This window comes from Tasmannia lanceolata, unplaced genomic scaffold (assembly GCF_043159265.1).
Source record: "Tasmannia lanceolata isolate RefF3 unplaced genomic scaffold, GAP_Taslan_0.1 ptg000008l, whole genome shotgun sequence".
Lineage (NCBI taxonomy): Eukaryota > Viridiplantae > Streptophyta > Magnoliopsida > Canellales > Winteraceae > Tasmannia > Tasmannia lanceolata.
The window spans coordinates 10274534-10300611 of record NW_027518685.1 but is presented as its reverse complement, the minus strand read 5'-3'; the positions used below and the strand labels follow the sequence as shown (position 1 = coordinate 10300611).

The 26078-nt window shown below is 38.6% G+C and overlaps 2 protein-coding genes across 5 annotated transcripts; both read left to right on the top strand.

Annotated features, from left to right (window-relative positions):
- The first annotated feature begins 1668 nt into the window (after window positions 1-1668).
- LOC143884306 (alpha/beta-Hydrolases superfamily protein) lies at window positions 1669-11820 on the top strand. Of its 4 annotated transcripts, none has more exons than XM_077387807.1 (9): window positions 1669-1820; window positions 1926-2135; window positions 3948-3977; window positions 5403-5529; window positions 5623-5769; window positions 10015-10145; window positions 10222-10359; window positions 10586-10684; window positions 11433-11820. In XM_077387807.1, exons 1-9 carry the CDS (start codon window positions 1719-1721, stop codon window positions 11661-11663), a joined length of 1215 nt encoding a protein of 404 aa, XP_077243922.1. In that variant the 5' UTR covers window positions 1669-1718; the 3' UTR covers window positions 11664-11820. The 4 variants fall into 4 exon arrangements, with proteins under 4 accessions (XP_077243922.1, XP_077243925.1, XP_077243923.1 ...); XM_077387810.1 differs by having other exon boundaries at window positions 1679-1820; window positions 1937-2135; XM_077387808.1 differs by having other exon boundaries at window positions 1682-1825; window positions 1937-2135.
- A 1788-nt stretch (window positions 11821-13608) lies between these two features.
- EMB1865 (CRS1 / YhbY (CRM) domain-containing protein) lies at window positions 13609-25495 on the top strand. The gene is made up of 10 exons (XM_077387806.1): window positions 13609-14721; window positions 16043-16541; window positions 16681-16811; window positions 18036-18380; window positions 19211-19367; window positions 19442-19734; window positions 19879-19938; window positions 24701-24784; window positions 24869-24997; window positions 25129-25495. The coding sequence occupies exons 1-9, from the start codon at window positions 13849-13851 to the stop codon at window positions 24923-24925; spliced, it is 2499 nt and encodes an 832-aa protein (XP_077243921.1). The 5' UTR covers window positions 13609-13848; the 3' UTR covers window positions 24926-24997; window positions 25129-25495.
- The last annotated feature ends 583 nt before the right edge of the window (window positions 25496-26078 follow it).

The window sequence follows — 26078 nt, the reverse complement described above, 5'->3', positions numbered from 1 at the left end:
TAATTATTTCAAGTTGGGAAGCATTTGTGCATGTGGGGCCCTATTGGTTTTTAGCGTAGTATATGACTTACTAGTAAAAAACCCGTGCGATGCACGGGCCGACAAAGAACTGTACGGACCACGTCATAGGTTGATCCAAACCGTCCATGTGATGGAACAAAGCATAAATAGGTTGTGCCCCAAAAATCATTTCCATAGGCTGATCCTAGCCCTTCAATCTATAGATGTTTCCATAATTTCTCTTAAATCGGATGGTTAAGATCACCCTATAGATTTTTTATTAAAAAACCATAAAGGAGGGGGGTAAGATTGAAATTATACGGCTTTAATGGGTGCCTTTGTTAAAAGCATAAAGGAGGGGGTAGGATTGAAATTATATGATTTAGTGGGTGCCTTTGTTAAAAGCATAAAGCGGGGTAGGATTGAAATTATATGAGCTGAATGGGTGCATTTGTTCAAAAAAGTCAAAAAATATGATGCGTAATTCTCATGTAATTTTCCAAAAAATGGAAAAAACTCTCTTCTTTTCATCCCAGCTTATTGTAGTAGATTACGATATATGTGGGCCGCTCTGACTCTCTATCTTAGGCTCTTAGCCCCAATAGTAGTTTATTGTCGTACGCATTCAGGTTCTATAATTTTGTCCATAAGTCCTGTGTAGGCCTCAGTTGTAATTGCTCATTACTCATTACAATGGTAGAGTCTCATTGGTTATTGGCTGTTGGGCTCTCTGTCTTAGTCTCACTATTCAACCCCTTTTCTTCCCTGGGCCACTCCCTATAGTGTAAAAAGAGTCGTCATAAATACACTAGGGAGGGGTGGCCCGGGAAAGAAAAGGAGGCGAATATATCTTTTCCCACAGATTAATACAGGCGTGGAGTCTATAATTTGTATGGTCATTACGTCCGTCATGTAAGTCTACTAATATACACCTCATTCTATCTATGGGCACATTTGTTTTTGTTGTTTGATCCTCCATCTTTGCCCCTTCTAGAAGAAATACTCATAATTAGGGATTTGCAAGGGACCATCCCAAAAGGCATTTCACGGGCCAGCAATTGCATGAGAGAACAGCCACATAGGCTCACTTTTCAACAGATTCTGTCTTATTCATATAATTCATCTGATGTGGCCGAGCTCTATCATGCAACAGCCAGCCCTCGAAACTCCTTCTGAAACAGTCCCTACCAATCCCCTCTTTTTAATATAAGTTTTCCTATTTATACTGCGTTGCTCAGAAATCTGCCTCTACTTTCTTGTGAAGGGTTGAGATTAATCTCACTTAACATGTATTTTAATCTTTGGCCCTTGACTAAAAAGTGAACGACTGATCTGCCAGCGACAGTCTTGGTTGAGTTGGTAAAACATCCTCTTATTTTATTCCTTCCTTTATTAATTAGAGGTTGAGGTTGATAACTTTAGCTTCACCAACCCAATTTGAAAAGAACATAATAACTAAAAAAAGAAGAAGAAGGAGTGTCATGATCAAAACAAACCCTGAGAGAATTAATTGAATTCGCCCCATAAATAAGACCAATCTATCAATTTTTATTGTGGGTCCCAACCGAGAATCTCTCTTTGAGAGGAAAAAGTAAGCAAGTTTTTTATAACGTTGGAAAAAGCCAAGGGTCCTCTGTACACTTGTTTTGTCGTTAATTGTTAGATTCCGTTTTCCCCACTCCACTCCTATTAAGTCTTCCATATTTTTGTCACAAAAAATGCTTCTTCCTTATCTCTCTCCCTTCCAAAATTCCCGTTTCTTTTTTAAGCTCGCACAACTTTCGTGCGACTTTCGTGGAGCTTTTTCCTCGCCCTCCGACGTACGGTATACAAGTCATACATTCATACTCATTCGTGCACCACACGTCTCGTCGCCATGATCACTCTCATTGTTTTTCTTTCTCTGGATTTTGATTTTGGTGCAGTCTTTAAACAGATTGACGTTTCTAGAATCTAGGGTTAGGGTTTTCTGTCCGAAGAAGAAGAAGAGGAAGAAATTGCAGATGGGATTGGAAGGCGTGAGCGAGGAGCTGCAGAAGTTGGCAGATGTGAACATGGATGAGGCGCCAGTTAGGTGCCGCGTTCGTGAGGCGTTCAAGGAAATTCAGATGGGGCTCGATCACTGTTTGTTTAAGGTAATTCATTCCTCCTTTTCTAGAATTCGGTTTTTTAATCCCCCTTTTATTGTTTCTCTTCATCCATAGAAGACTTGCTCTTGAAACTATGAAATTTGAGCTGTTGTTTGGTCTCTAATTCAATTAGGATGTAATTGGTAGAACTTCCGTGCATGATCTGTTTTCTTCGATTGTAGAAAAATCTGTTTTTTTTTTCCCTTTTATTTATATCTGATTCATGGTTTTCTTGTGGAGAATAACTTCTTAGAAGGGAATATTAGATTGATAACACTATAGTGATTTTAGAAAGCTAGTTGAGATTGTGTAGGAGGGAAGTTGTGTGATAGAAAAAGATATCAAAGACACACCTCCCCGATATTCTTTGGACCTGTACATTAGCAAAAAGTACAGATATTGGTAACTGTAAAAAATCATGGGTAAGAATATGTATAGTATTTTAAAGAAATGGAATATGTATAATATTTTAAAGAAATGGATATGGGCATGACATCCCTACAGCCTACTGGAGATAAACATTTCATGTGATTACTTCTCAAGACTTAGCTAATACCCAACATTCAAAAAAAAAGAAAAAAAAAAGAAAAGACTTAGGGGCCGTTTGGATACGCGGATTTTAGAATACGGGATTTCTTCAAAATTGTAGCTAAGAAACAAGAGAAGAAGCAGACCAGCCGTCGTTTTTGACTCATTTTTTATTTCTCGCCCTTCTTTCCGTCTGCAAGGGAGTAGCAGATCCTCCTATATTTCCAGGTTTTAGAAATCTTAGGATGCAGGAGAGATTTTTAAAACCTGATTTTCTCACTTAAAATCCAAGAAACGCTGCCAGGACAGCAGCAGCAGCTTGGTCATGAACCATCTTTTACACTGTTTTCAAACTAAAAACCTGGATTCTAAAATCCGCGTATCCAAATGGCCCCTTAGGTAATATCATAATATAGACATAAAGTCTTGTAATGAAACATCCTTTGGAAGCATACGCAAATTAGACATAAAGTCTTATCTTATCATGCTGTTCTTCAGTAGAAATTTTATTGCCAAACAGTGTAAAGAGGGTATATTATGATATTACCTCAACTCAACTCAACTCAACAAAGCCTTTGTAACTAGTTTGAGACAAAGGCTTTGTTGAGTTGAGTTGAGTTGAGTTGATATCATAATATTCCCTGTTTACACTGTTTGGCAATAAAATTTCTACTGAAGAACAGCATGATAAGATACAAGACTTTATGTCTAATTTGCGTATGCTTCCAAAGGAAGTCTTATTACAAATATCTAAAAATTGTAGTACATAATACACATGTATCTAACACTTGGTTCCGCGCAAAGTATGTGTAACACTGATGGAAACATTTCTAGACATGGTTGTTATTTTGGTAGATTAATTTGTGGCGCGATTCTCTTGATAATTTACTGTTTCAGTTCCAACAAAATTGTAACTCGGTCAATCATGGTGAGAGTATTAGTTTATAATGTGCTTCGGCTATGATACAAACTGTGAGTCTTTGGCAGGTTTCTATGGAGCATTGTACAGCATAGGGATGACCAGTGTGCCACTGAAACAACTTTTCTTTCTTAAGATGCAACCTTTCTTTCTTTCTTTTTTGGTTTTTCTACTGTAGTTGATATCCGAAATATGATGTTTCCATGCATCCTGGAATTTATTAAATGCTTTGCGTAAAGTTTTTTGGTTAGTCTTGTGGAAGCATGATTTTAGCAAAAGCATTTTGAATATATACCTGCATTGAATGCTATTGTTTATTATTTGAATATTCCAAGATGATAATTGATATTTTCTTTTTGCTTGTGTTGTAGGCTTCACACACTGGGATAAAAATGAAGGAGGTAAACTACTTTTTAAGTTTGTTATAGCTGTTTTGTTCTTTCCAATAAATCATACTTTTATGGTAAATGTGATTGACCCAGGGACTAGGGTCTTCCGATCAAGTTATTCTTAATGTATTTTTCCAGACTTATTGTCGCTGTTCGGATCAATGGATCTGATCACATACGCCAGGCAGAGGTGTAGCCAAACTCTGTTAAGAATGAGCCTTACTACCCCTTTTTTTAGCTTTTTCGAGTAACATTTGTTCATCTTCTCCTCTCCTTCTATGATGAGTTGCAGCTTCTCCTTTGATGTCCTTTCCAAGGAGCATCAGTTTGATGGAAGAAAGTTGGGATGGCAGTTGAAGAGGGAATTCTAGCAACATTTGTCAATCATAGTTGTTGACTTTTTCTTTCACTTCAAAAAGTCATCACACCCCATCAACATAAAAAAACATCAATTTTTATTCATATTCAACTGTTTTTAAGGACAATAAGGCTTTCATATGTATAGCCTACGCAAATCATACAATTTTTTTTTTTTAAATCCATAATCCTTGATGCAAAACAACTCCCAGTCTAATTATAACTGCTATTGTACTAAACGACTAACTCCTTGTTGAAGTAAAACTCCTATTGCAAGGGCTCTTTCTACTGTTGGTAAATTAAGACTCTTCAAACCCACTAGGACTCCTAACTCATCATGGAAACTAACCCACATCAAGTTCCACAAATACAAGGGCTCTTTTATGTTCCAACATGAGCCCTTGTCGTCACTCAATAACTTTAGTGATTAATTAAAATGACTTAAATGCCCCTATTACTTAAGATTTTCGTAATAAACATGTGAGCCCCATTTTAAGCACCTACAACTTAAAGAAACCAAGTGATATTGGTGGGAAAAGACCGTAATAACCCTCCCATAACTTAAGGGACATGTGAGCCCCATTTTAAGCACCTACAACTGAAAGAAACCAAGTGATATTGGTGGGAAAAGACTGTGGTAACCTCCTATAACTTAAGGGACTTAAAAAACACCTAAAAGACGCTTAAAAATTAAAATATGGAACCTAGGATGGTCTATGTTAAGAGAAAGTGAGGAGGAAAAGTGGGGAAAGGAAAAAGAGGGAAGGAGTTTGTGAGGCATGAACCACAACCCCACAAACCGAATTGATCTGTTATATATAATTCTCTTAATGTTATTTACAAGTTTGTGACTAGGCAACCATTATGAAGGGTCCCATCCTACTTACTAATAATCATAAAAGGAGAAAAAAGGCAACATAAATACAAACTTAAACTACACTATCTCTTAACAGTTCATTTGAGCTTTCTACTTGTCTCGCTCAGTACTTGCTGTTGATAAATGTGATGTCTTCCCTCGTAAGAGCTTTGTCATGTTACTTTATTTGTAACACTACAACAAAGTTATTTGTTGTTATGCAGGAGTATGTAATAAATTCTAGAGGACTCGAGATTTTCTCTAAAAGTTGGATTCCAGAGACGACTCCACTAAAAGCTACTGTTTTTTTCTGTCATGGTTATGGAGACACATGCACATTTTTCTTTGAAGGCATGTACTCTTATTAATTTGCATTGAATTTTTATATTACATCTGTGGATATTTTGGAAAGAGTGCAGCTTACAAATTTACACATGGTTGCAGGAATTGCCAAGAAATTAGCTTCATCTGGATATGGTGTTTTTGCAATGGACTACCCTGGATTTGGTCTTTCAGATGGTCTTCATGGACATATTCAAAGCTTTGACCGTCTTGTTGATGATGTTATTGAGCATTTCTCCAAAGTCAAAGGTGTGGTGTCACTTCTTTTACAATGGAAATGCATGCCTTACCTTGGAATCAGTCGTTGCCATAAATGCTCGTGCCCATTAAATGATTTTATTTCTTGCGCATTAGAAAGAAAAAAGATCTAATGTTGGCTTTTTGAGGAGCTAGACATAAATAATACTAGAATGGCTTCATGCTTTGATATGAATGAGAGTTGATGCAGTAGCATTGCCATTAGTGAAATGCTTCTTAGTTACACACACACACTAACAAATGCATGCAAATATTCTTCTTAGTTACACACGCTAACAAATGAATGCACATACTTTTTTGTATGCTTTTATGTTTTGAGATTGATTTCCAAAATTGGAAAACTGATTTTCTAGTTAGATATTAAACTAATAGTACTTGAAAACCATTCTGGAGTTGCAAGAATACTTTGAGTTGCTCTAGCCAAGGTTCGAAGTGACGGTTTTGGATTGGCTAGGTGTAACCTACTGTCTGTAAGTGGAAAATGGAAGATAATGTTCATTAATTAGGATGTATTCATGTTTTTTTTTGAACTGGTGATTAAGTTGTATTCCTTCATGGCACTATTTCCCATATCATCAGCCTTAGCAAGGCCATGCACTTATTATCTTTTTGCATCTCTCTTTTTTGTTCCTCTCTCCATTTGCTCTTCAAACTTTTAGTGATAAAAGATCATTTATTCATCATTCAGATACAAGTTATGGACTGCATCTCTTTTCTCTTTTCATGAAAAATGTTAACTAACCAACTTCTCCAAAAGCTTAAGCTGTTGGAGAAAGGTGTTATTTATCTTTTATACTTTAACACTCCCCTGCACGTGTGGCCCACTTGGCAAACACGTGGCACATGTGGTCCCACTTTGGGCCGACCATCGCATGTGGATTTTTTTCTATGCGGGAGGTTTGAACTCGAGACCTTTGGCTTTGATACCATGTTAAGTAACCAACTTCTCCAAAAGCTTAAGCTGTTGGAGAAATGTGTTATTTATCTTTTATACTTTAACAACAAAAAAAAACTAAGATGAAGCAAACTCATTTATTCATCATTCAGATACCAAGTTATGGACTGTATCTCTTTTCTCTTTTCACAAAAAAAAAAACTAAGATGAAGCAGACTACTGGAAAAAATCTTACAGGACTTCTTCCTTCCTAAAAAACTGAAAACTAACTGGAATCTTTACCTACTTAGACTTATAGACATCTCTTCATAACCTAGGATCGATCCATCGATCAATGTGAGAAAAGTGTCTGAGAAATATTTTAGTGTAGTAGAACTATCATTTTCAATTCACATATTCCACTTGATCGTAATGTTAGTGTTTGTACTTCATACACCTCTTGTTCAAATAACCCCATAACATTCATCTCATTGCCCTGATAAATATACTATCTTTTGTAATAGCCCATTCAGATACTGATTTGGCATTAAGATATTTCATAAGACAGTTAAACTCCTCATATGCAAATTTACATGCTTTGCTTGCCATCCATATTGTTGAGAAAATCCGCCGGGCAAATCCAATCCAATCGTGCACAAATTAAACGGAAAAGTAAAATAAACAAATCAAGCCACAAGATGAACACCAAGATTTTACTTGATTCGGTCAAGCCTACTCCACGGGTGAGAAACACGATCTTCCACTATGAGAAAACAATATACAAGGATTACAATGGATTAATCACAAACCCACAAACCCGCAACCCTTTCCTTGCTTCTCAAACCAAGACCGTACACAAGAGATAACCCAAGAAGAAACCCGAGAAAAGCCCAAGAGAATAATACCCAAGAGAACCCCGAGACAAAGCCAAGAAGAAACCCTCTTCCCGTTCTCCTCTTCTCTCTCCTCTCTCTCTCTCTCTCTCTCTCTCTCTCTCTCTCTCTCTCTTCTAGCTTTAAGGCAGCCGACACACCTCACGCTAGCCCTCTTGTTTTTTGCCGCACACTTGATTGCAGCCCACACAAAGAGTCTCACACCCTTGACGTTGGAGAATGGAGTTTTATACCTTAGGTTTTCTAAAAACCTAGAAAATAACACTTTCTATTTTGCCTTGCCTTCCCACCACAACCCACCATAATCGGTGGTGGGAAATAAGGCAACTTTCCAACACATATATAAACTTATCATGCATAGATTGCCTCATCCATGATGAAATAGACGTATTTCACTGGGTACGCCAATGCAGAGATTTTCTTCTTCTTTGGTTAAAAATTAAAAAAATGTATGTTAAAGTGGGGAAGATAGGAAATATGAGAAATTCAAGAGATATTAAGAAGAAGACACTTATGTAGGATCTGGTGAGTATTAGGAAGACATTTGCTTTGGACCCACCATATTATAGTTTACAGTATATAATTTAGGAGATAGGAGGGATTGTGCCTCTAGCTCATTGGTCAAGGCTTTGTTCTTCAACCTAGAGGTTGGAGGTTCAATCCTAGCTTACCTACCTGAAAAAAAAAAGGAGATAGGAATCATTGGATCCTATCTGGCAATAGTTTCTGATTATGCGAAATGCCTATGGTTGCTTACGCAGGATGTCCTATCAAGGCTGCCAATGCAGTCCTGCTTTGTGTGTCCAATCACTTGGTCTGCACGTCTGAAAAGGCTAGATATGACCCTTTTTTTCTACGATAAGATATGTAATATTTTAAATCTTTAATACTATTAAATAGTCAATAAATAAATAAAATATCTTCAAAAGCATTCTGGTAACTATGTTGGATAGCACATGGGAAGAGATTTGAATGAGAAGATGAAGAGTGGAGCATCCTCGTCCCAGATGGAACCTCCCTCCTCCTGGGTACTTGAATGGTTCGAGCCTTAGCAATATGGGTCCAGATGGTGTTGGGGGTTTTCTTTGGAGCTCTGAAAGCGTGGTTAGGTGGGCTTTCTTTACCGCATTACTAAACCTCTCAAACCATGTCTGTGAGGACTGTTGGGGACCATAAAGTTCTTTCTTTAACCTACATACCTTTCCTTGTGCACCTTACAACTGAAAACCTGGTGGAGACTGCACATAGACTACTTCTTCTAGATCTCCATGAAGAACGACATTTGTGACGTCTAGTTGATGAAGAGATCAATCTAAGTTTACTGCAATAGAAAATAATACTCGGATGGAATTCATTGTTGCAACCGTGACAAATATTTCCTAGTAATCGATGCCATGGGGTTTGTGTGTATGCTTTGGCTACAATACAAGCCTTGAACCTATCGACTGATCCATCCTTCTTATATTTTACGACATACACTTACCTAGATTTCACTAATTCTCAAGTGCCATTTTTGAGAGCTCTCTCTCCTCATACATAGCATCCCTCCATTTAGGATGAGATAATGAATCTGCAACACTGGAAGGCATAAAAAATCACTAGATTATGAAATGTGGGAGCTCTTCTAGCAACAATTGTCTATGCCCTACTAAGAAATGGCCTACTGAGAAGAAGATGGATACACATGAAGACGTTTCGAGGCTACCGGAGAAGAAGAGATTGAGAGATTGGAGTCCAGCGGGTTTGGCGTCCCAAAGAGATGATCAGGACTCAGAGAAGGGCTGGACGAGTATCTGATGAAACTCAGGGTAGAGAAGCGGAAAGAGATAGACACAAATCGCATGGGGACTGGGAGATCCAGAGTAGGAGGAAGGAAAAGAGGTTATCCATAATTCTAGTTTCTTTTAATTTGCATATTAGACGTTCAGACTTGTTATAGGAACCCTACTTCTTACTATTCTATTGCATCCATCAGTTTTATTACAAACATATTCATCTACTGAAATTTTAGGCTTGTTCCTTTTCCCCTTTGATTGTACATTTTTTTTTGTTATTATAGCTTTAATATCTGGTTGCCATTCCTGTTGCTCTGTGTCACTTAGTATAAGAGCTACAAGAATCAATTTTCTTCCCAATTGGTCTTGCGTCGCAATAGTATGCACTAATTTGAAACATCCCAAAAAATTATTATTTCTCCAATCCATGGTTCGACATAAAAATGGGATATGCATGTCCCATCACTTGAGAAATTCTATACAGTATCACTCGTGAAAAATATCTGGTTAGGTTATAGAAAGGATTATTTCTGAGCATGATACTTGTTCTTATGCGCATATGGTACACTGGTTACATAAAATTTGATATACTACCTAACAATTAATGATTAATCTTGCATCTAATACTGATTTAGTTGCTAGTTATAAGACAATCAAATCTTTGCTTACATTACTGGTCTTATTTGACGGACAGAAAACCCAGAATATAAAAGCCTTCCAAGCTTCCTTCTTGGACAGTCTATGGGTGGAGCAGTTGCTTTGAGGGTGCACTTAAAACAGCCTCGTGAATGGAGTGGTGCTGTTCTTGTCGCACCTATGTGCAAAGTAATCTCCCTAACCTCAATTTTATTGTAGCCTCATCATTATATCACCACCATTTAACTGAAATATTTCTTTCTAGATTGCAGACGATATGGTTCCATCTTGGTTGGTGACACAGTTTCTGAAAGGTGTGGCTAAACTTCTTCCCAAAGAGAAGTTAGTTCCACAAAAGGATTTTGCAGAGATGGCATTCAAAGACCTGAAAAAAAGAAAAATGGTTTGACTCTCTACTTATTATTAGATTATTCCTTAGAATTCTGGATGTTGGATGGTTATTAAGTACCCACACATTGGATTCCTACATTGTACATTCACATGTTGCAACTGAAAAATTGCATAAACTTGCACAGATTTTACCATTATTCGTTTTGAATTTCACAGCTTCATATTTTTAGTAATGTGAATACAGGTATATAATTATTTCTGTTTTTTACTAAATGCAGACGGCTTTTAATGTTATTGCTTACAAGGGAAAGCCACGCCTGCAGACCGGTGTAGAGTTACTAAACACCAGCCAAGAGCTAGAACAACGTTTGGAAGATGTATGATAATTCCTACTCTTTTCTTCTTTATTTGCATGTTGTTTTATTTAGGCTATGTCTCAAGGAATCAATGGTTATTAGATAATATACCCAAAACTCACCTCTAATTACAAGAAATACGCAATATACCACTGATCTAGCAGGCCACCATATGGTTTTCCATAGCCCAAAAATGCCTCACAATCCAGAGAGGATGCGTCCTCTCCTTTAGAGAATCCTTCTGGTTCAGCTGTAGTACGTTGTATATAAATTTAATTTGCCACAGTAAACATTTCCATCCCATCACGTGAAACTTCTTATGGCTTATACCAGATGATCTTAAAGTGTCTTTCTGATAATTTTCCAATAAGAGCCTATCATGTCCATACTCCAAACCACCTTGACTATCACTTCTCACTAGTAACATCAATATGGACACATATCAGAAGGATATACTCAACTGATTGTGTAACTGCACGAACCCTGTATTTTAGCCATTTGATTATGTAGAGACAATGGTAAGAGTTGAATTAATCTAGGAGTTTTGTTTCGGATATTCCTATGATTTGGTAGCTGTGTACAATAATAAGCACACAGGCCACGGGCTTTTCAAAGCTGATGCAGACTTTGAATACCGTAAAAGCTCTCCTTTCAAACAAAAGAAAAAACTGTAAAAACTCATTTGTATCTGTATGCATGCATGTATATCAGTAATATGTTGTATTTGAAGAGTTAATTTGGTTTATTTAGATTAGTGTGGTTTTTCCAGGTTTCTATGCCATTATTTATCCTACATGGGGAGGCAGATACTATAACAGATCCATCAGTGAGCAAGGCTTTGTGTGAGAGGGCAAGCAGTTCAGACAAGAAGCTCCACCTTTACAAAGGTGCATTTCATGCTCTTCTTGAAGGCGAACCTGATGACACTATATTTCAAGTTCTTGACGATATTGTCGGTTGGCTCGACGAGCACAGTACCAGTGGTGATACCCCTAGTTGATCAGATCCCTTTTTAACACTTTTTTTTGGGGTTATATAACTTAATTCATTTTTTGGATGATCTTGTTATTTATATTCAGAAGATAAGGATGCTTGTAAACTAGTATATTAGTGGTCTGAACATCAGTTATTATTTTGAATAAAGTAAATGTTGACCAGACCCTTTTTTAACACTTTTTTTTTTTGGTAATATAACTTTATTCAATTTTTGGATGATCTTGTTAAAGTAAATGTTGATCAGATCCTTTTTAACACTTACTTCATTCATTTTTGGATGATCTTGTTATTTCTATTCAAATGATAAGGATGCTTGTAAACTTGTATAGTATTGGTCTGAACTTCATTTATTATTTTGAATAAAGTAAATGTTGTTTGGTGTTGCAGTAAGATCTTGTGGGGACTTTTTTAAGGACCTCTTTTCTTTGACAAGCAATATTTGTTGTGTTAGATACCAACTTTATTGATAGCTTCAAGTCTTCAACTGGTCACTTATCTTTGACTCTATTATTAGGAATTTGCTAGTGTCCATCGCAAAAGGCATTTCGCGGCTGGGTTGTCGCATGTCAGACCAGCCACCTCGCGAATGGAGACAGCTAGCAATTCCCCTACTATTAACTACGTGATAAATCGGTCCCCTAACATCTTAATCCACCCCATATATCTCTCTCTCTCTCTCTCTCTCTCTCTATATATATATATATATATATATATAAGCACCGCCTTATATGGGGGTCGATTTAAGATATATGGGGGTCGATTTATCACTGTCCTCTTAATTTTTCATTCACGATAGTTGCATAATCAAATGCAACAAAGTTGTTCTTGCAAAAAAAAAAAAAATGCTTCCTTTGGCATGCTGCATTTGATAGGCAATATGATCAAGGGAGTGCTACAACAAAGATGCAAACTGAGGAATTGCATAAGATAGGGCTTTGTATTGCCTAATTTCATGGTAATAATTTGGAAAGGCTCCGTTTCTTTCTATGTAATTTTTTTTTACAGAAAAAAAAAGAACCAATAAAAACAATTGTTTTTTGAGAAAAATTTTCTTTAAATTCCAAAGGTGAGTATAGATGATTTCGAGTAAAAGCTGCGAGAGTGTGTACTGCCCATTCTCATCGGAAATGGAGGAAAAGTTACTGGGCTATATATGTGGATTTCTCCTCTTCTTATGTAGATGCGTTTTCAGCATCTCCAAAGGACGGGCCCCGCAGAATTGGTCGGGCGTGGACAATATCTACACAGTGGGGTAGGAGCATGACAGAGACCCGTATGCTGCCTCACGATTATCCTCCATATCAACGGTCTTGGTAACACATACTTGTCCCCCACGTGAGACCTAGTGTTGATCGTTTGAAAGATTCCCTTCCTAGTCTTAACTCTTATAATTAATTAATAAGATATATTAACCTACATGGTTTCGTTCAAAGCCCAGACACTAGGCTACAAGAAAAAGTCCCAAGGTTAGTTTCACAATAGGCTGGGCCCAAAAAGCCCACCAATGTACCAAAAGGTCCAAAACACATTAATCTCAGAGAAAATTAATCGTCACCATTTGGCATTCAGGCGGGTTCCATTGTATCTTGAACTTTTAACCCTTGATTTGAAAATTCCCAAATTAAACACAGTGTGATCTGTGTGCAATGCTCGTTTCAGATTATGGCAACCTATTATGAGCTCTTGAGCCAATAATCGGATGTGGGGCTCACAATAGCTGTTCGTTTGAGATTGTGCCAAACCTTTTATGGACGTGCAATTTTGCGTCGATTAGGGCTCACAATCGGTTGTCACAATCTCAAACGAACACGGCCTTAGATAGTGGGCACTTCTGATTAGCAAATCTCCCATCAGTGGCAGGTACGGCGGGAATCCCATCCTCAATCAGTCTCATTTAATCGTCTAAACCAATGATTTAGCACCCTGATGAAGCGCTCATTTTAGCAGAAATCCATGTCAGCAAAATATCTCGTGGACAGTCTTATCCGCGCCATTGTGAAATTCTCAGCTGCAGAAACGAAATCTCTCTCTCTCTCTGAAATTTTCAGTTTCTTCATCTTTCCTTTATATTTCCCTTCTAATTTTCTTCTCCTCTAACAAAGATGATGGAAAGTCTATAGCAACGCCATGAAAGCAATCCCTCACTGAACTCTCAAAAAAGAAAAACAAAAATATTGAACAAAAAAAAAATGGCCTTCTCATCTACTACAAAACTATCGGAGCTCCCATTCCGCAATTCAATTCCATTTTCCTCATCTCACCCTTCTCTCACTCTCCTCTTCTCTCCCAAGAAAACCCTCCCTTTCTCCTTCAAACTCTTCTTCTCCATCTCTTCTCTTCGAACGCCCTCTCAAAACCAACCCCGAACAAACCCTAGAAATAATAATCCTCCTTATCCCTGGGACGAGAATGGAAACCCTAGAAAAACCAGAATCCCCTCCGCTTCTCAAAAATCTAGGGCTCCTTCTGCTCCTTGGCTCCAAAAATGGCCTGCAAATAAGAATACCATCGAAGAGCCGAAGAAAATTAGGGCAGACGAGGCTGAGACCCGGTATTTTGAGAGGGATAAAGGGAATGGTGCGCTCGAGCGGATCGTGCATAGGCTGAGGAATCTAGGGTTAGGGTTAGAAGACGGGGAGGAAGATGAGAATTCGTTTGATTCGGATGCGATGCCGCCGTATGAAGGTGAAGAGAAATTGGGGGATTTGTTACAGCGGACCTGGAAACGGCCGGATTCAGCGGCGGATTTTAGTGGAAAAGAGGAGACTGTATTGCCGTGGGAGAGAGGATGGGATGATGGTGAGAAAGATGAATTGAAAGGGTCGAGAAAGATTAGGGTTAAGGCGCCATCGTTGGCTGAACTAACTATCGAGGATTCGGAGTTGAAGAGGCTGAGGAAGCAGGGGATTGTGCTGAGGGAAAGGATTAATGTTGCGAAGGCCGGTGTTACACAGACGATTCTTGATAAGATTCACGATGCGTGGAGGAAGTCAGAGTTGGTTAGGCTCAGATTTCATGAGTCTCTGGCACATGATATGAAGACGGCCCACGAAATTGTCGAGGTTAGTGCGCCTGATCAATGCTTAGTTATTGAATAGTAGGATTCATTTCACTGTTTTATGATGTTGTTTTGATTATTATTGTTACCCATGAAGGCATTTCATGTTAATTGTTTGACCATCTTACTGAGTTGGATATTGGAGGGTATATGGTTATATGATTTGGTCTGTAGATATGGAGGGTACGAAGTATTTTTATTTCTTTGGTATTTAACTTCACAATGGAGAAATTGAGATGGTTGGTTGAGAAATTGAAATGGTTGGTATAGACAAACTTGTGATCTTTAGTTGTTTATCACTGACTATACGTGAGAGTGACCGGATGTCGCGAATTTGTATCCCTTCATTCTTTACCTGTATGAAGTATGGACAGTATTGCAGATGGTTTACACACTTCCAACAAACATTACTTTTTCATGATAAAACTGATAATTATAGGAGAGCTTATTTTTTTGCGGGACTATAAGTTGCTTTTCCAGTTATTAAAGAAAAGTAAAGAAAATTTTGACTAGTTACTTGCATTTCTGGCTCAGGAGCTTACAATACTACTTTTTTTTATCATGTGTGTGTACATATAATCCCAGTGTGTGAAGATACAATCTCCCGTTTTCTTCTCTATTATGTTTGACAATGCTGTTATGCTACTGATGTTTTTCCTGATATGCATATAGCTACGGGTCGACGGACCCATCTATGATTTCTTATCAAAGTAAGGGCCCGTTTGGATGCTGAGAAGATTTTGATTTGGATCTCTCACATTTGTAGCCCTTTTTGTGTTGTGATTTGGATCCGGATCAAATTCTTTTATTTCCAAATTAGCGACTGACAGTGAAAAAAAACAGATTTCCAAATATGCTGTGGAAATAAGTAATTGGAAATCCACAAATCTGGCAGTTTCCTTCACCCTCTTTGCTCCTCAACCTCTCCCCTCCAGCAGGAATTACCCCCTTCCCTCTCTGTCTCCCTCAACATGAGCTGGATGATCTATTCATTTTGTATTCAAAACTCATTTCCAAATCCAAATACAAACTATCAGGTATCCAAACAGGCCCTAAATTCATCATGTAGTGTTTTGTTTGCTATGAATTGCATCCAAATGCTCTTACAGGATTCCATTGTTTGGTGGGAGTTCTCCAAATTCTTAAGGTTCACAACGATTTTATTTCTGGTGGTGTAATTCTCTAATGCATCAGCTTTTCAACAGGGTTCTTGCTTTAAGTGTTGATCTCTGTTTATTTGTTATGCATTTACCAAATATCTTTTGGAACTAGTTTGTATTTAGACATTGAGTTATCTTTTTTTTAAATCGTCTTATGCTGATCAGCGTCGAACAGGGGGATTGGTTATATGGAGGTCAGGAAGTGTTATGGTTGTTTACCGTGGAAGTAACTATGAACGTCCTTCGTCAAGATCTCAATCTTCCGATGGATTAAGCATTTCCACAAAAGTCACACATGAAGGCGAGAATCTATTTGTTCCAGATGTTTCTCTCCCTGATAGTTCAGACAATGGAAATGGGAATAATGCTATTTCTTCAACACCAGAAAAGACCAGCTCATCTGTTACAAGTCATGCGTGTGTTGAAAGCTTGACAGCAGAGGAAGCAGAATTCGATAGCCTTTTAGATGGGTTAGGTCCTCGTTTTGTTGATTGGTGGGGTACTGGGCTTTTACCTGTAGATGCCGACTTGCTGCCTCAACAAATACCTGGTTACAAGACACCTTTTAGACTTCTGCCTACTGGAATGCGTCCACGTCTGACGAATGCAGAGTTGACAACTCTAAGAAAGCTTGCAAGAAAACTTCCTTGTCATTTTGCCCTTGGTCTGTTCGTTCCATTTTTTTGTGCTTATAATTATAATCGAACGATACCTTTCTTTTTTTTCTCCTTTTTTTGAATGGTTACTTTATTTTGTCCTTCTCTTGCTGTTTTAACATTTGTCGGTCTTTCCTTGTGATATAGGGAGAAATAGGCATCATCATGGGTTGGCATCCGCCATTGTGAAGCTCTGGCATAAGAGCACAGTTGTCAAGATTGCAGTCAAGCGGGGAATTCAAAATACAAACAATAAGTTGATGGCAGAGGAACTCAAGGTAAGCGTTTTCTTTTTCAGTCAAGGTTGCTTAATGTGGTGTTTAACTTGACAACATGACTTCCAATCGTGCATTTGTGGCCAAATCATGTTTCTTGATCAAAGCTATCATGGGAACAATGAATTCTGGTGTTTTGGTCCTTGTGTAGGTTTATGCATATGTTTTCTCGAGTTAAGACCATCTAAATTTTGTTTCACTCTATTGTCGGTATCTTCATCTGTTTGAAAGCAAACTGATTTTTGTCGTCAATTGGATTCTACTGTAGTAATATTGATTTCTTCTTACTTCGCATGCTTCTATTGTACACATCATGGATTGGTTACACAGGATTATAAACTAGGCATACAGCTAATCCTTTATTATATCATTCCACCTAGTCAAATCGAACTCTGATTTTCCCACAAGCTGCTACCATTACACCATTGGTAGTTTCATGATTTTAGAATTTGATATGCATAAATTATTAGAAACTAACCAGAAACTAACCAACATATACATCAACCTATTGTGATTTCTGATATATATCTTTTAAGTTTCAACTGAACAAGTCTGGCATGGTTTCCTTGACATATATACATAAAAATGATCATTTGGCCTTATAAGTTGTAGTAGTGCCAAATGTTACTGTGCAGTAAGGTTTCATCGAAGTAGTGAATTATGGAAGACTGGGGCTAATCATAGTTTTAACACCCCCACCTCCCCGGCGCGTGCTCGTCGTTGTGGACTACCCTAAGTCGACTCCCTTTTCCCTTGGCCGCATTCCGCGTTTTCCGTTTTGCCATACAAAGTCAATAAAAACTCTCGACTCTCCCGAGTTATGACCGCATCAACCGAGTACTCGACCACGTCGTGCCAAGTCGACTAGGATTTTCTTCGATCGCATTTTGACACTCATAGCTATTTCATTCTGCAAAGCTGCTGCCAGCCTTCCTGACAAGTTTGCGTGGTGACTCTTTGATAGGCATTACACATGTCCATTGGTTTTATACCATTATCATGTAACTGCTTCAGAGATCACCCTAGGCATAATGTTTTGTAATCTGTGCTTAGTACTTAATAATATTATTTGTTATATGATAAGATTCATTCTTGATTTGGTGTATCAGTCAAATATGCATTCTTTGTGATAGCCTCTTGACCATCAAAAGAACATAAATGTTTAAGTTATTAATATCACTATTCAATGGATATGGGCTGTGATCTATTTTAATAATTGCCTTGCAGACATTAACAGGGGGTATCTTACTGCTCCGAAACAAATTTTACATTGTCATTTATCGTGGAAAGGATTTTGTTCCTACAAGTGTGGCTGCTGCTTTAGCAGAAAGGGAGGAATTGACAAAAAATATTCATGACTTTGAAGAGAAAGCACGTAGTGGAGTTGTTGGGGCAGCTTATACGGGGGTGATTGAGGGAGGGGCCCTTGCAGGTACCTTAGCCGAATTTCATGAGGCCCAGGCCCGATGGGGAAGACAAATTTCTGCTGAGGAACATGAGAAAATGAAAGAAGACGCCTCCAGAGCTAAGAGTTCCAGGATAGTCAAGAGGATTGAGCATAAACTAGATGTTGTAAGTCAGATCAATCTCTATGTGAATGCTTAACTAATTGTGCAAAAGAATGCATACTGCCTATTGTGTTTTATAAAGTCATTTCCCTGTTTTTCACTCTTTACTACACCAACAATAATATATGGAGTGACTCTTATGGTTTTCCTTGTAAATGTCCTCTGTTTGGTTGTATTGTAAAGTGCCTTGGATCCACAGTTCCAACTATAAAAAGTTCTGGTTCTCTATTTTTAGTCTACTTGATAGTTGGGTGAGAGGTCAATGTAATTCCAGGATAAGTTTTAGCATTTCTGATTTAATATGGCAGGGTACAGTGTTTAGAGCTCATGCTTTTGATTGTTTGTCTTGAACTCCAATTTGAACTTTTGAATTTTGGTCTCAAGTTCAGTAATTTCAAGTTTATGATCTGCCTTTCCACTTATGTTAGGTTAATGTTTTAGGTTTTCCACATTAAGATTCTTGGCGTTGGCTGTTCTGCATCTAAATTTTGCAAGTTGAGGACATATATCGTTACATTCTAACTAGTTTGGAGGATATGTCGCTATTTTAAGTTTTTTTTTTTTTTTTTTTGGCTTAAGGAGAGGTAGCTATGGCTTATATTTTAAATCAGGATTGTAAGTGACTCATTTTCACTCTAATGCTTGTTGAAACACACTTTTGAATGCTGGGGTATGCCACTAAGTATTGTAGTCTGGGCCTAACTTGCCAAATCCTATGTTCATTAGTCTATACTTCTCTTTAGTCTGGGTTTTACACGTATTAAATTTATATGGAACTCAAAAGTTCCTTCCTCTGTATCATTGACCAATTTGAGTGCTCAATGTATGGAACAGGCCCAAGCCAAAAAACTAAGAGCAGAGAGACTGTTAGCAAAAATAGAAGTGTCCATGGTTCCAGTTGGGCCTTCTGATGACCAGGAAACAATAACTGATGAAGAGAGGTTTATGTTCCGCCGGGTTGGTTTGAGGATGAAGGCATACTTACCTCTCGGTATGTTTTTCCCCATTTTATCTAAATTTCTTCCCAATGGTCATGGATGATGATCTTTGCAATCCACGTGTTAGGTATTCGTGGTGTTTTTGATGGGGTTATTGAGAATATGCACTTGCACTGGAAGCATAGGGAACTAGTGAAACTAATCTCTAAGCAGAAGACCCTTGCATTTGTTGAAGACACCGCAAGGTTACTGGAATATGAGAGTGGTGGAATATTGGTAGCAATTGAAAGAGTTCCCAAAGGTTATGCACTTATCTATTATCGCGGAAAGAATTATCAGAGGCCTATTAGTATAAGGCCAAGAAATCTTCTAACAAAGGCGAAAGCATTGAAACGCTCAGTTGCAATGCAACGACATGAGGTTATTTCATCTTTCCGATGCACTTCTGTTCCCCTGCTTTTTTAATGCAATTTAACTGAGTGTGGCCTGCTTTCATAATTTTGAATTTTTTATATACTTGATTTACATTATTTTGTTGTGAGATGTTTTGAAAATGTTATGCAGGCTCTCAGTCAGCACATATCTGAGTTGGAGAACACCATAGAGCAGATGAAATCAGAGCTTGTAAGTGGAAAATCTCCCTTATTAGTACACTATTTACAACACCACATTTCTTATAGCTGAAAAACCATTTGTATACATGCTCTTGTGGTTATTGCTGTTGGACTTTTCAGGTGTCAGTGGATAGGGAAATGATTTACTCACCCTGCCTGCATTGATTTGATGAATGCTATATACTCTGGGAAGTAATGTTTTAGAAAATTTTCTTGTTTCATTAATCTCCTTCAAGGATTGGGTAGCGTGAGACCTGAGTGACTGCTTGTGACCAGCATAATTGTAGAAGAATATGTTCTTTAGTTATATTAGATAGGGGCATAGGGCTCACTCCTGTACGAACCCTGTGTATAATACACTAGCAAAAAAGGCATGTGACAATGCACACTAGAGAAAGATTGAGGGGAAAGAGAGACCTGAGCAAGACAGGGGGAGTGGGAGGTTACCGTTTGTAAATAATCAGGATAGGCCCCATCACAAGCCACTTATGAGTGGTGTACTTATAATTATCTTGTAATTATTTGAAGTTGGGTTGTGTATATAATAATGGGGAGTTGTGGGGTTCAACTTGAACCTCCATGAACAAATTTCTCTCCCTTTCTAAAATATATATATATAAAAAAAAGAATCTCTCCCTTTCTCTTCACATTTCTTTTCTATTTAACATGGTATCAGGGCTAGTTCTGATCTAGATCTAAATGAGAACCTTAGATTCATATTTCGAGGGTTTATGTTGCAGTGGTCAAGTAGATGCCATGTCATCTCCATGTGCACATCTAGGTGGCAAGCGTGGAGATTTGACCAAGTCTTTGGTCAACTAAAGAAGTTGGAAAGGTTGTCAATCTGGTTGAAGTTCATTTAGTATTTTGTTCTAGAACTCTTTTGCGTCATAACTAGTGTCTAGTAAGTTTTGTTTGCATTTGAAGTATATTTTGATTGCCATGAAAATGGTAGTTGTTGTTGGTAAACATGAAAGAGAAGTTATGAATTTATGATTGTATGGGAGGGCTACAGATGGAAGATGTTCGGGGTTTTGGATGGTTTCTCTATTTTGATTAAGAATATTAATGGTTGAGCATGGCTCCCATGGTTTCTTACATCTTTCTTTCTCTTGTTTCCGTCTTTTGGTTCTTGGTTTCCTATTGCTTCTTCTTATTCCTCATCGTTTGGTAATAGAGCGTGAGCTAAGCTCTTGGCCTGACTTCGTCCTCTATCAGTCTTCTTTCATTGTGGAAAGAAGAGGTAGAGGTAGACGTGGCAATCCCATTATGGCCGATGTAGAAGATGTTGAACTTCAAGCACTTTGGAGACAACTAACTGTGCAGCTTGAGCATCAAGAAGCTCGTTGTGAGCATGGACAAAGATGTGGGGATTGAAGTGATGAATCCAATTTCAACTCCTTTGCCAATCGACCTTCATGATCAACCGTTGATGGGAAGATTCTATCATGCTTCCAACACCGTCAACGTGGGCATCCCAGAGTTTCATTGCCGTCTTCATCTGGAAGAATTTCTTGGTTGGCTTAGTGCCATTGAGATTTTTTTAATTAAAAAGAGACTCCAGAAGGCAAATGTGTGAAGCTAGTGGCGACTAGACCCATGAATGTTCAATGTATGATGGAATCTCTTTTGGGGGAGCTCAAAGACATCACTGCAAATTGCTTTACCAATTGGACCCCTCCTTTGCAAGATGCACAACATCAAATTGGTTTGATTCTCTGTTCTAGCCTTTCAAATAAATCTTCTTATCGATTGGAGTATGGAAGAGCATGGACAACTTCATCAGAAAGTTAAGGAACTACTTAAGAAGGGCTACATTCATGAGAGTATGAGCCCATTCGTGGTGCCGGCATTGCTAATGCTAAATAAAGATGGAACATGATGTATGTGTATCGATAGCCGTGCAATGAATCCGTTTGCCATCAAATATTTCTTTTCAATTCGGAGGTTGGATGACATGCTGAATATGCTCGCTGGTGCAAAAATGTTCTCCCAAATTGACCTCAAAAGTGGGACCATCAAATCAGGATCGAGTTGAGTGATGAATGGAAGACAACATTTAAGATAAAAAATAGTATCTTTGAATGGGCTGTAATGCAAGTATTTTTTTTTATTTTTTTTGAGAAGTTTGCTTGCAATTTAACTCCTAAGTGGGGAGTTGAATGAAAACTCAAGAGTTAGTTTCTTTCAAATCCAGGGAGGATGATGTAATGGCCTAGTAGATGCCATGTCATTGTCAAGTGGACATCTGAGTGGCATTCGTAGACATTTAACCAAGGCTTTGGTCAAATTTATAAGAAGTTGGAAAGGTGTTCAAGCTAGTTGAAGTTCAGTTAATATTTTGTATTGGAACTCTTTTGCCTTGTAACCAGTGTATATTAAGTTGTGTTTGCATTGAAAGTGTATTTTGACCAGTGTTCAAAAACTCCTTGACTCGACAAGGAACTCCCCCGAGTCGACTCCTTTTTGCCTTGGCCGCGTTCCGCATTGCACCACATCCGCATTCCGCGTTTTGCCCTACATAGTCATTAAACTCCTTCGACTCTCCCAAGTTATGACCGCGTCAACCTCGTCAACCGCATTCTTGGCCGCGTCCGCATTGAGTCGACAAGGATTTTTCCTGGCCGCGTTCCGCGTCAAATCCGCGTTTTTAAACACTGATTTTGACTACCTTGAAAATGGTAACTGGTAAATGTGGAAGAGGAGTTATGATTCATGAGAGGGCTACATGTTGTTGGAAAGGTGTTTTGGATGTTTTCTCTATTTTGACTAAGAATATTGATAGTTGAGCTTGGTGAGGGCTGGAGTATCTAAGGAGGTTCTGGAGTTGTTTGACTTCCTCCCGCCTTGAGATCCTTTCTCCCACGTGGAGAGGGAAGTTTCCCCCCTGTATTTCTTTTCTTTTCTGTATCCTTTGTATTGACCACCTCGGTCTTTGCTTCTTCGGTTTGTGATCTTTGGTTGAAATTTCGGTTTAAACTTGTTTCATGCACGTTCTTCAACACAAAACTGATTCGAATGATCAGTTTATCACCGCCTCCAGTCTATAAGCAGCCCCTTTCCCTGCTTCATCTTCAACCTCCTTGAACCAAGGTCAGTTTCCTGAACTTTTGCACCTTTTAACAGTCACTACAAGTTTGATTTTAGTTGCTGAAATTCAGCAAGTGAAATCTGGTTCTTAGCCCCATAAATCGCCACCTTTTCCCGTCCAAAACCAGCGGCAACCTGCCCATACATCCCATCTTTTTCTCTGGTTCTCCCCCTATCTTTAAGTTCAGTTATCAGCCACCTGAAACTGCAAAAGACAGCCGCAGGTTGCACCCTTGCTGCTGCCGCCAACTCAGCCTTCATACCCTTCTCAGCCACACCCAAAAAAATGTTTGAATTTTCAGCCGATTAACAACCACCTGCAACCCAGTTTTGCCGCCCCTTCACCACCCAAACTGGCTTTAATTCTCATCTGCAAACTCTTCTTTCAGCCACCCCCTATTCCTTGATTTTAGGCACCACATACCACTCTGAAACCACCTCTCGCAATCCACTTAAGAACCTCAAAACCAACCGCTCATCTCCCTTATAAACCAGAAATTTCACCGTCCATCTTAACCGAATACCCCATTCTTGATTTTCTTTATCCACCACAGAAATCCCTCTTCTCGCAACCCAAAAACCCTTTCTTAATGGAAAATGGTTGCCTAGCACCCGTCGTTGCCTTAACTGAATTTCCTCTTCCCTAAATAATTACCCTCCTTCCAGGTACCTCACAGCTGCCCCTTTTTAACCCCTTCCCATCATTCCACATTCCTTTTCACCCCCTTTTCAATAGTTTCCACGTCCCCCTTTCCAAAGTTTTCACTTTTCTTTTCCTTACCTTTTTCGTATGGATCGTATCTATTTTTCACCGCACTTTTCCTGTTTAATATTAGAGCTCCCATTACTACGCCGCCCTGCATTATTTTGGTATCAGAGCTTCCGCGTGCGTTAGGTTGGCAGAAATTTCTGTTGGATGATAATACAAGGTAGTAGCTTGCTTCCGCCTCTACATTAGGTTGCTAGGGTTAACTAACTTTTTTTATCGAACCTGCGACCAAGGTTGAGAAACAAAGCAGCAACCATTGAGCTACAGGTCCAACCCCAGGGTTAACTAACTTAGTTTGGGTTGTACTGGTGGGACTTGCCTATGCACAAGATTAATGCCTGTTACAGCTGTATAGGAGATTATGGCAAAGGGACCATTTTTTCCTCCTTTTTACTATTTGGTCAGAGGCATTGGGTGTGTTCACGGAGAGGGCATCATGTGCGAGTTCCCTGGAAATTTAGACGGAATGTGTTGGTTATTTGTTTTGAATCTTTAATTTTCTGATAAACTCTGGACTCGTCTGTTGCCTGCCTCACCTAAAAAAATTAGGGGATCCATATGTGTATGTATGGGAAGTTATGAAAGCTGGATACCACATCTTGGTCTTTACTAAATATTGGAGTAGTTATTTTTTTTCCTTTAATTTTGGTCATGTTTACATTTTCCTTATTTTTGGTAATTTATATTTCATTATTACTTATTCATGTTTACTTATGTTTGTTTGGACATGTTGCGAGTTGGACGTCTTTAAGTAGCTGTATTGAATTCCATACCCATTTCTTATATTGATATGGGTATGGAACTTTGTTGCTTTTAGTGCACTCCTTCCAAATTTGCTGGGTCTGCGGACATTCATCCTGATAATATATTATTGTCAATTCATAATATTTCTCCTTGTCTTGTATATCCACAGGGTGACTCTGTAGATGTAGGGGACAGACATATTTGGAACTCGAAGGAGCAGTTAAAATTTGGTGGTGACCCAGAATTCACTCAAGTGAGATAACCTGCTTTTGGAACATACATACCTTTATGAGTTTGAGGGAATAAGAATAATAATCTGTAGCTTTATTACATGCAGAGTGAAAATGAAGGATCCTGTCTAGAGTCTGACGATGATGAGAAATCAGAATTTTGAGATACATGTTCTCGACAGAACCATTTCTCTTCATACATGGCATGAGTTTCTATCGGATTGTCATGTTTCAAGGTATTTCTCTAGTGTAAAATCACTCACTTCACTTCTCATTTTTGTGTGGTGTAATAGGGAATATTTTTAAGCAGGACCAATTGTTTTTTTTTTGAATGGTAGGACCAAATTTCTCCTTTATGCTTTTGCAGATCCAGGCATTGAGACCTTCGGCAACTAGGTTTGTGGCACTGGTTAATGTCCTTCATGGTGGGCATCCATCGGAATGTTCGGTTCCCTTGCGGCGTATTGTTTTGTCTACAAAAATCCTTGTTCACTCGCTGTTTGCTTCACCCTCTCAAGTAAAATCGGCTTGAACTTGGATCTGCTCATTTTGAGCAGTGTGGCTCAATGGGATTTACGTTTGGAATCAGAGCCCTACAGTCTATTGGTAAGGCGTTTGTGTCTGCTAAACTAAGAAAGAGAAGGGGTGACCACTAAACTAAGGGAAGGAAAAACCGAAAAATCTCCAGTGGCAAAATAAAATCATCAGAAGAAATTTGTGTTTTTTTATGTGTTTCTCCCTCTTTTCTGCTGCCTCATGCCAGCAGCCCATCACTTTAAGCCCCAAGCCTAGTAATATCCGGCCTGCTGCTCTAGGGCCGACTCTCATCTAATGATTCCAGACGTTTGCCTTTTTTCTTCAAACCTTTGATTTTTGCACCCATCAATCTTTCGAACTGGGTGAGCTTTGGCACAACGGTAAGGTTGCTCCATTGTGACTTGGTGGTCACAGGTTCGAGTCACGGAATGCAAAGCATATGTAATGCTGTGTACATCTAGCTCTCCCTAGACCCCGCAATGGCGAGAGCCTCGTGAACTGGGGTGCCCTGTGATGACCTGTGAGATCAACAGTCCCAATAACCAACCACTTGCCTATGTGTGCACTGAGCCATGGTTGTTCGTTAAATTGAGTCATTGAAGAAGTTTGTTCGTAAGACAGTATCCTCTTGCTAGTCCATCTTCTAAATGCAAATGTCCTAAATCTGAAATTTCATAGTCTTCGAGTCATCTACTGTATCAGATTTCAAAGCATAATATTACATTCTGTCTTGAATCTACAACTCCTTTCAATCTACAGTCTCTATGCCGGCCTATAGTG

Excerpts from the sequence above, each read along its gene's own strand:
- LOC143884306 (XM_077387807.1), top strand. The coding sequence starts at position 1,719 with ATGCTTCTTCCTTATCTCTCTCCCTTCCAAAATTCCCGTTTCTTTTTT. Across the intron at positions 5,530-5,622 it reads ATGCACATTTTTCTTTGAAG|GAATTGCCAAGAAATTAGCT; the intron begins GCATGTACTCTT and ends ACATGGTTGCAG. Across the intron at positions 10,685-11,432 it reads TAGAACAACGTTTGGAAGAT|GTTTCTATGCCATTATTTAT; the intron begins GTATGATAATTC and ends TGGTTTTTCCAG.
- EMB1865 (XM_077387806.1), top strand. The coding sequence starts at position 13,849 with ATGGCCTTCTCATCTACTACAAAACTATCGGAGCTCCCATTCCGCAAT. Across the intron at positions 18,381-19,210 it reads TTGAGCATAAACTAGATGTT|GCCCAAGCCAAAAAACTAAG; the intron begins GTAAGTCAGATC and ends TGTATGGAACAG. Across the intron at positions 19,368-19,441 it reads GAAGGCATACTTACCTCTCG|GTATTCGTGGTGTTTTTGAT; the intron begins GTATGTTTTTCC and ends TCCACGTGTTAG.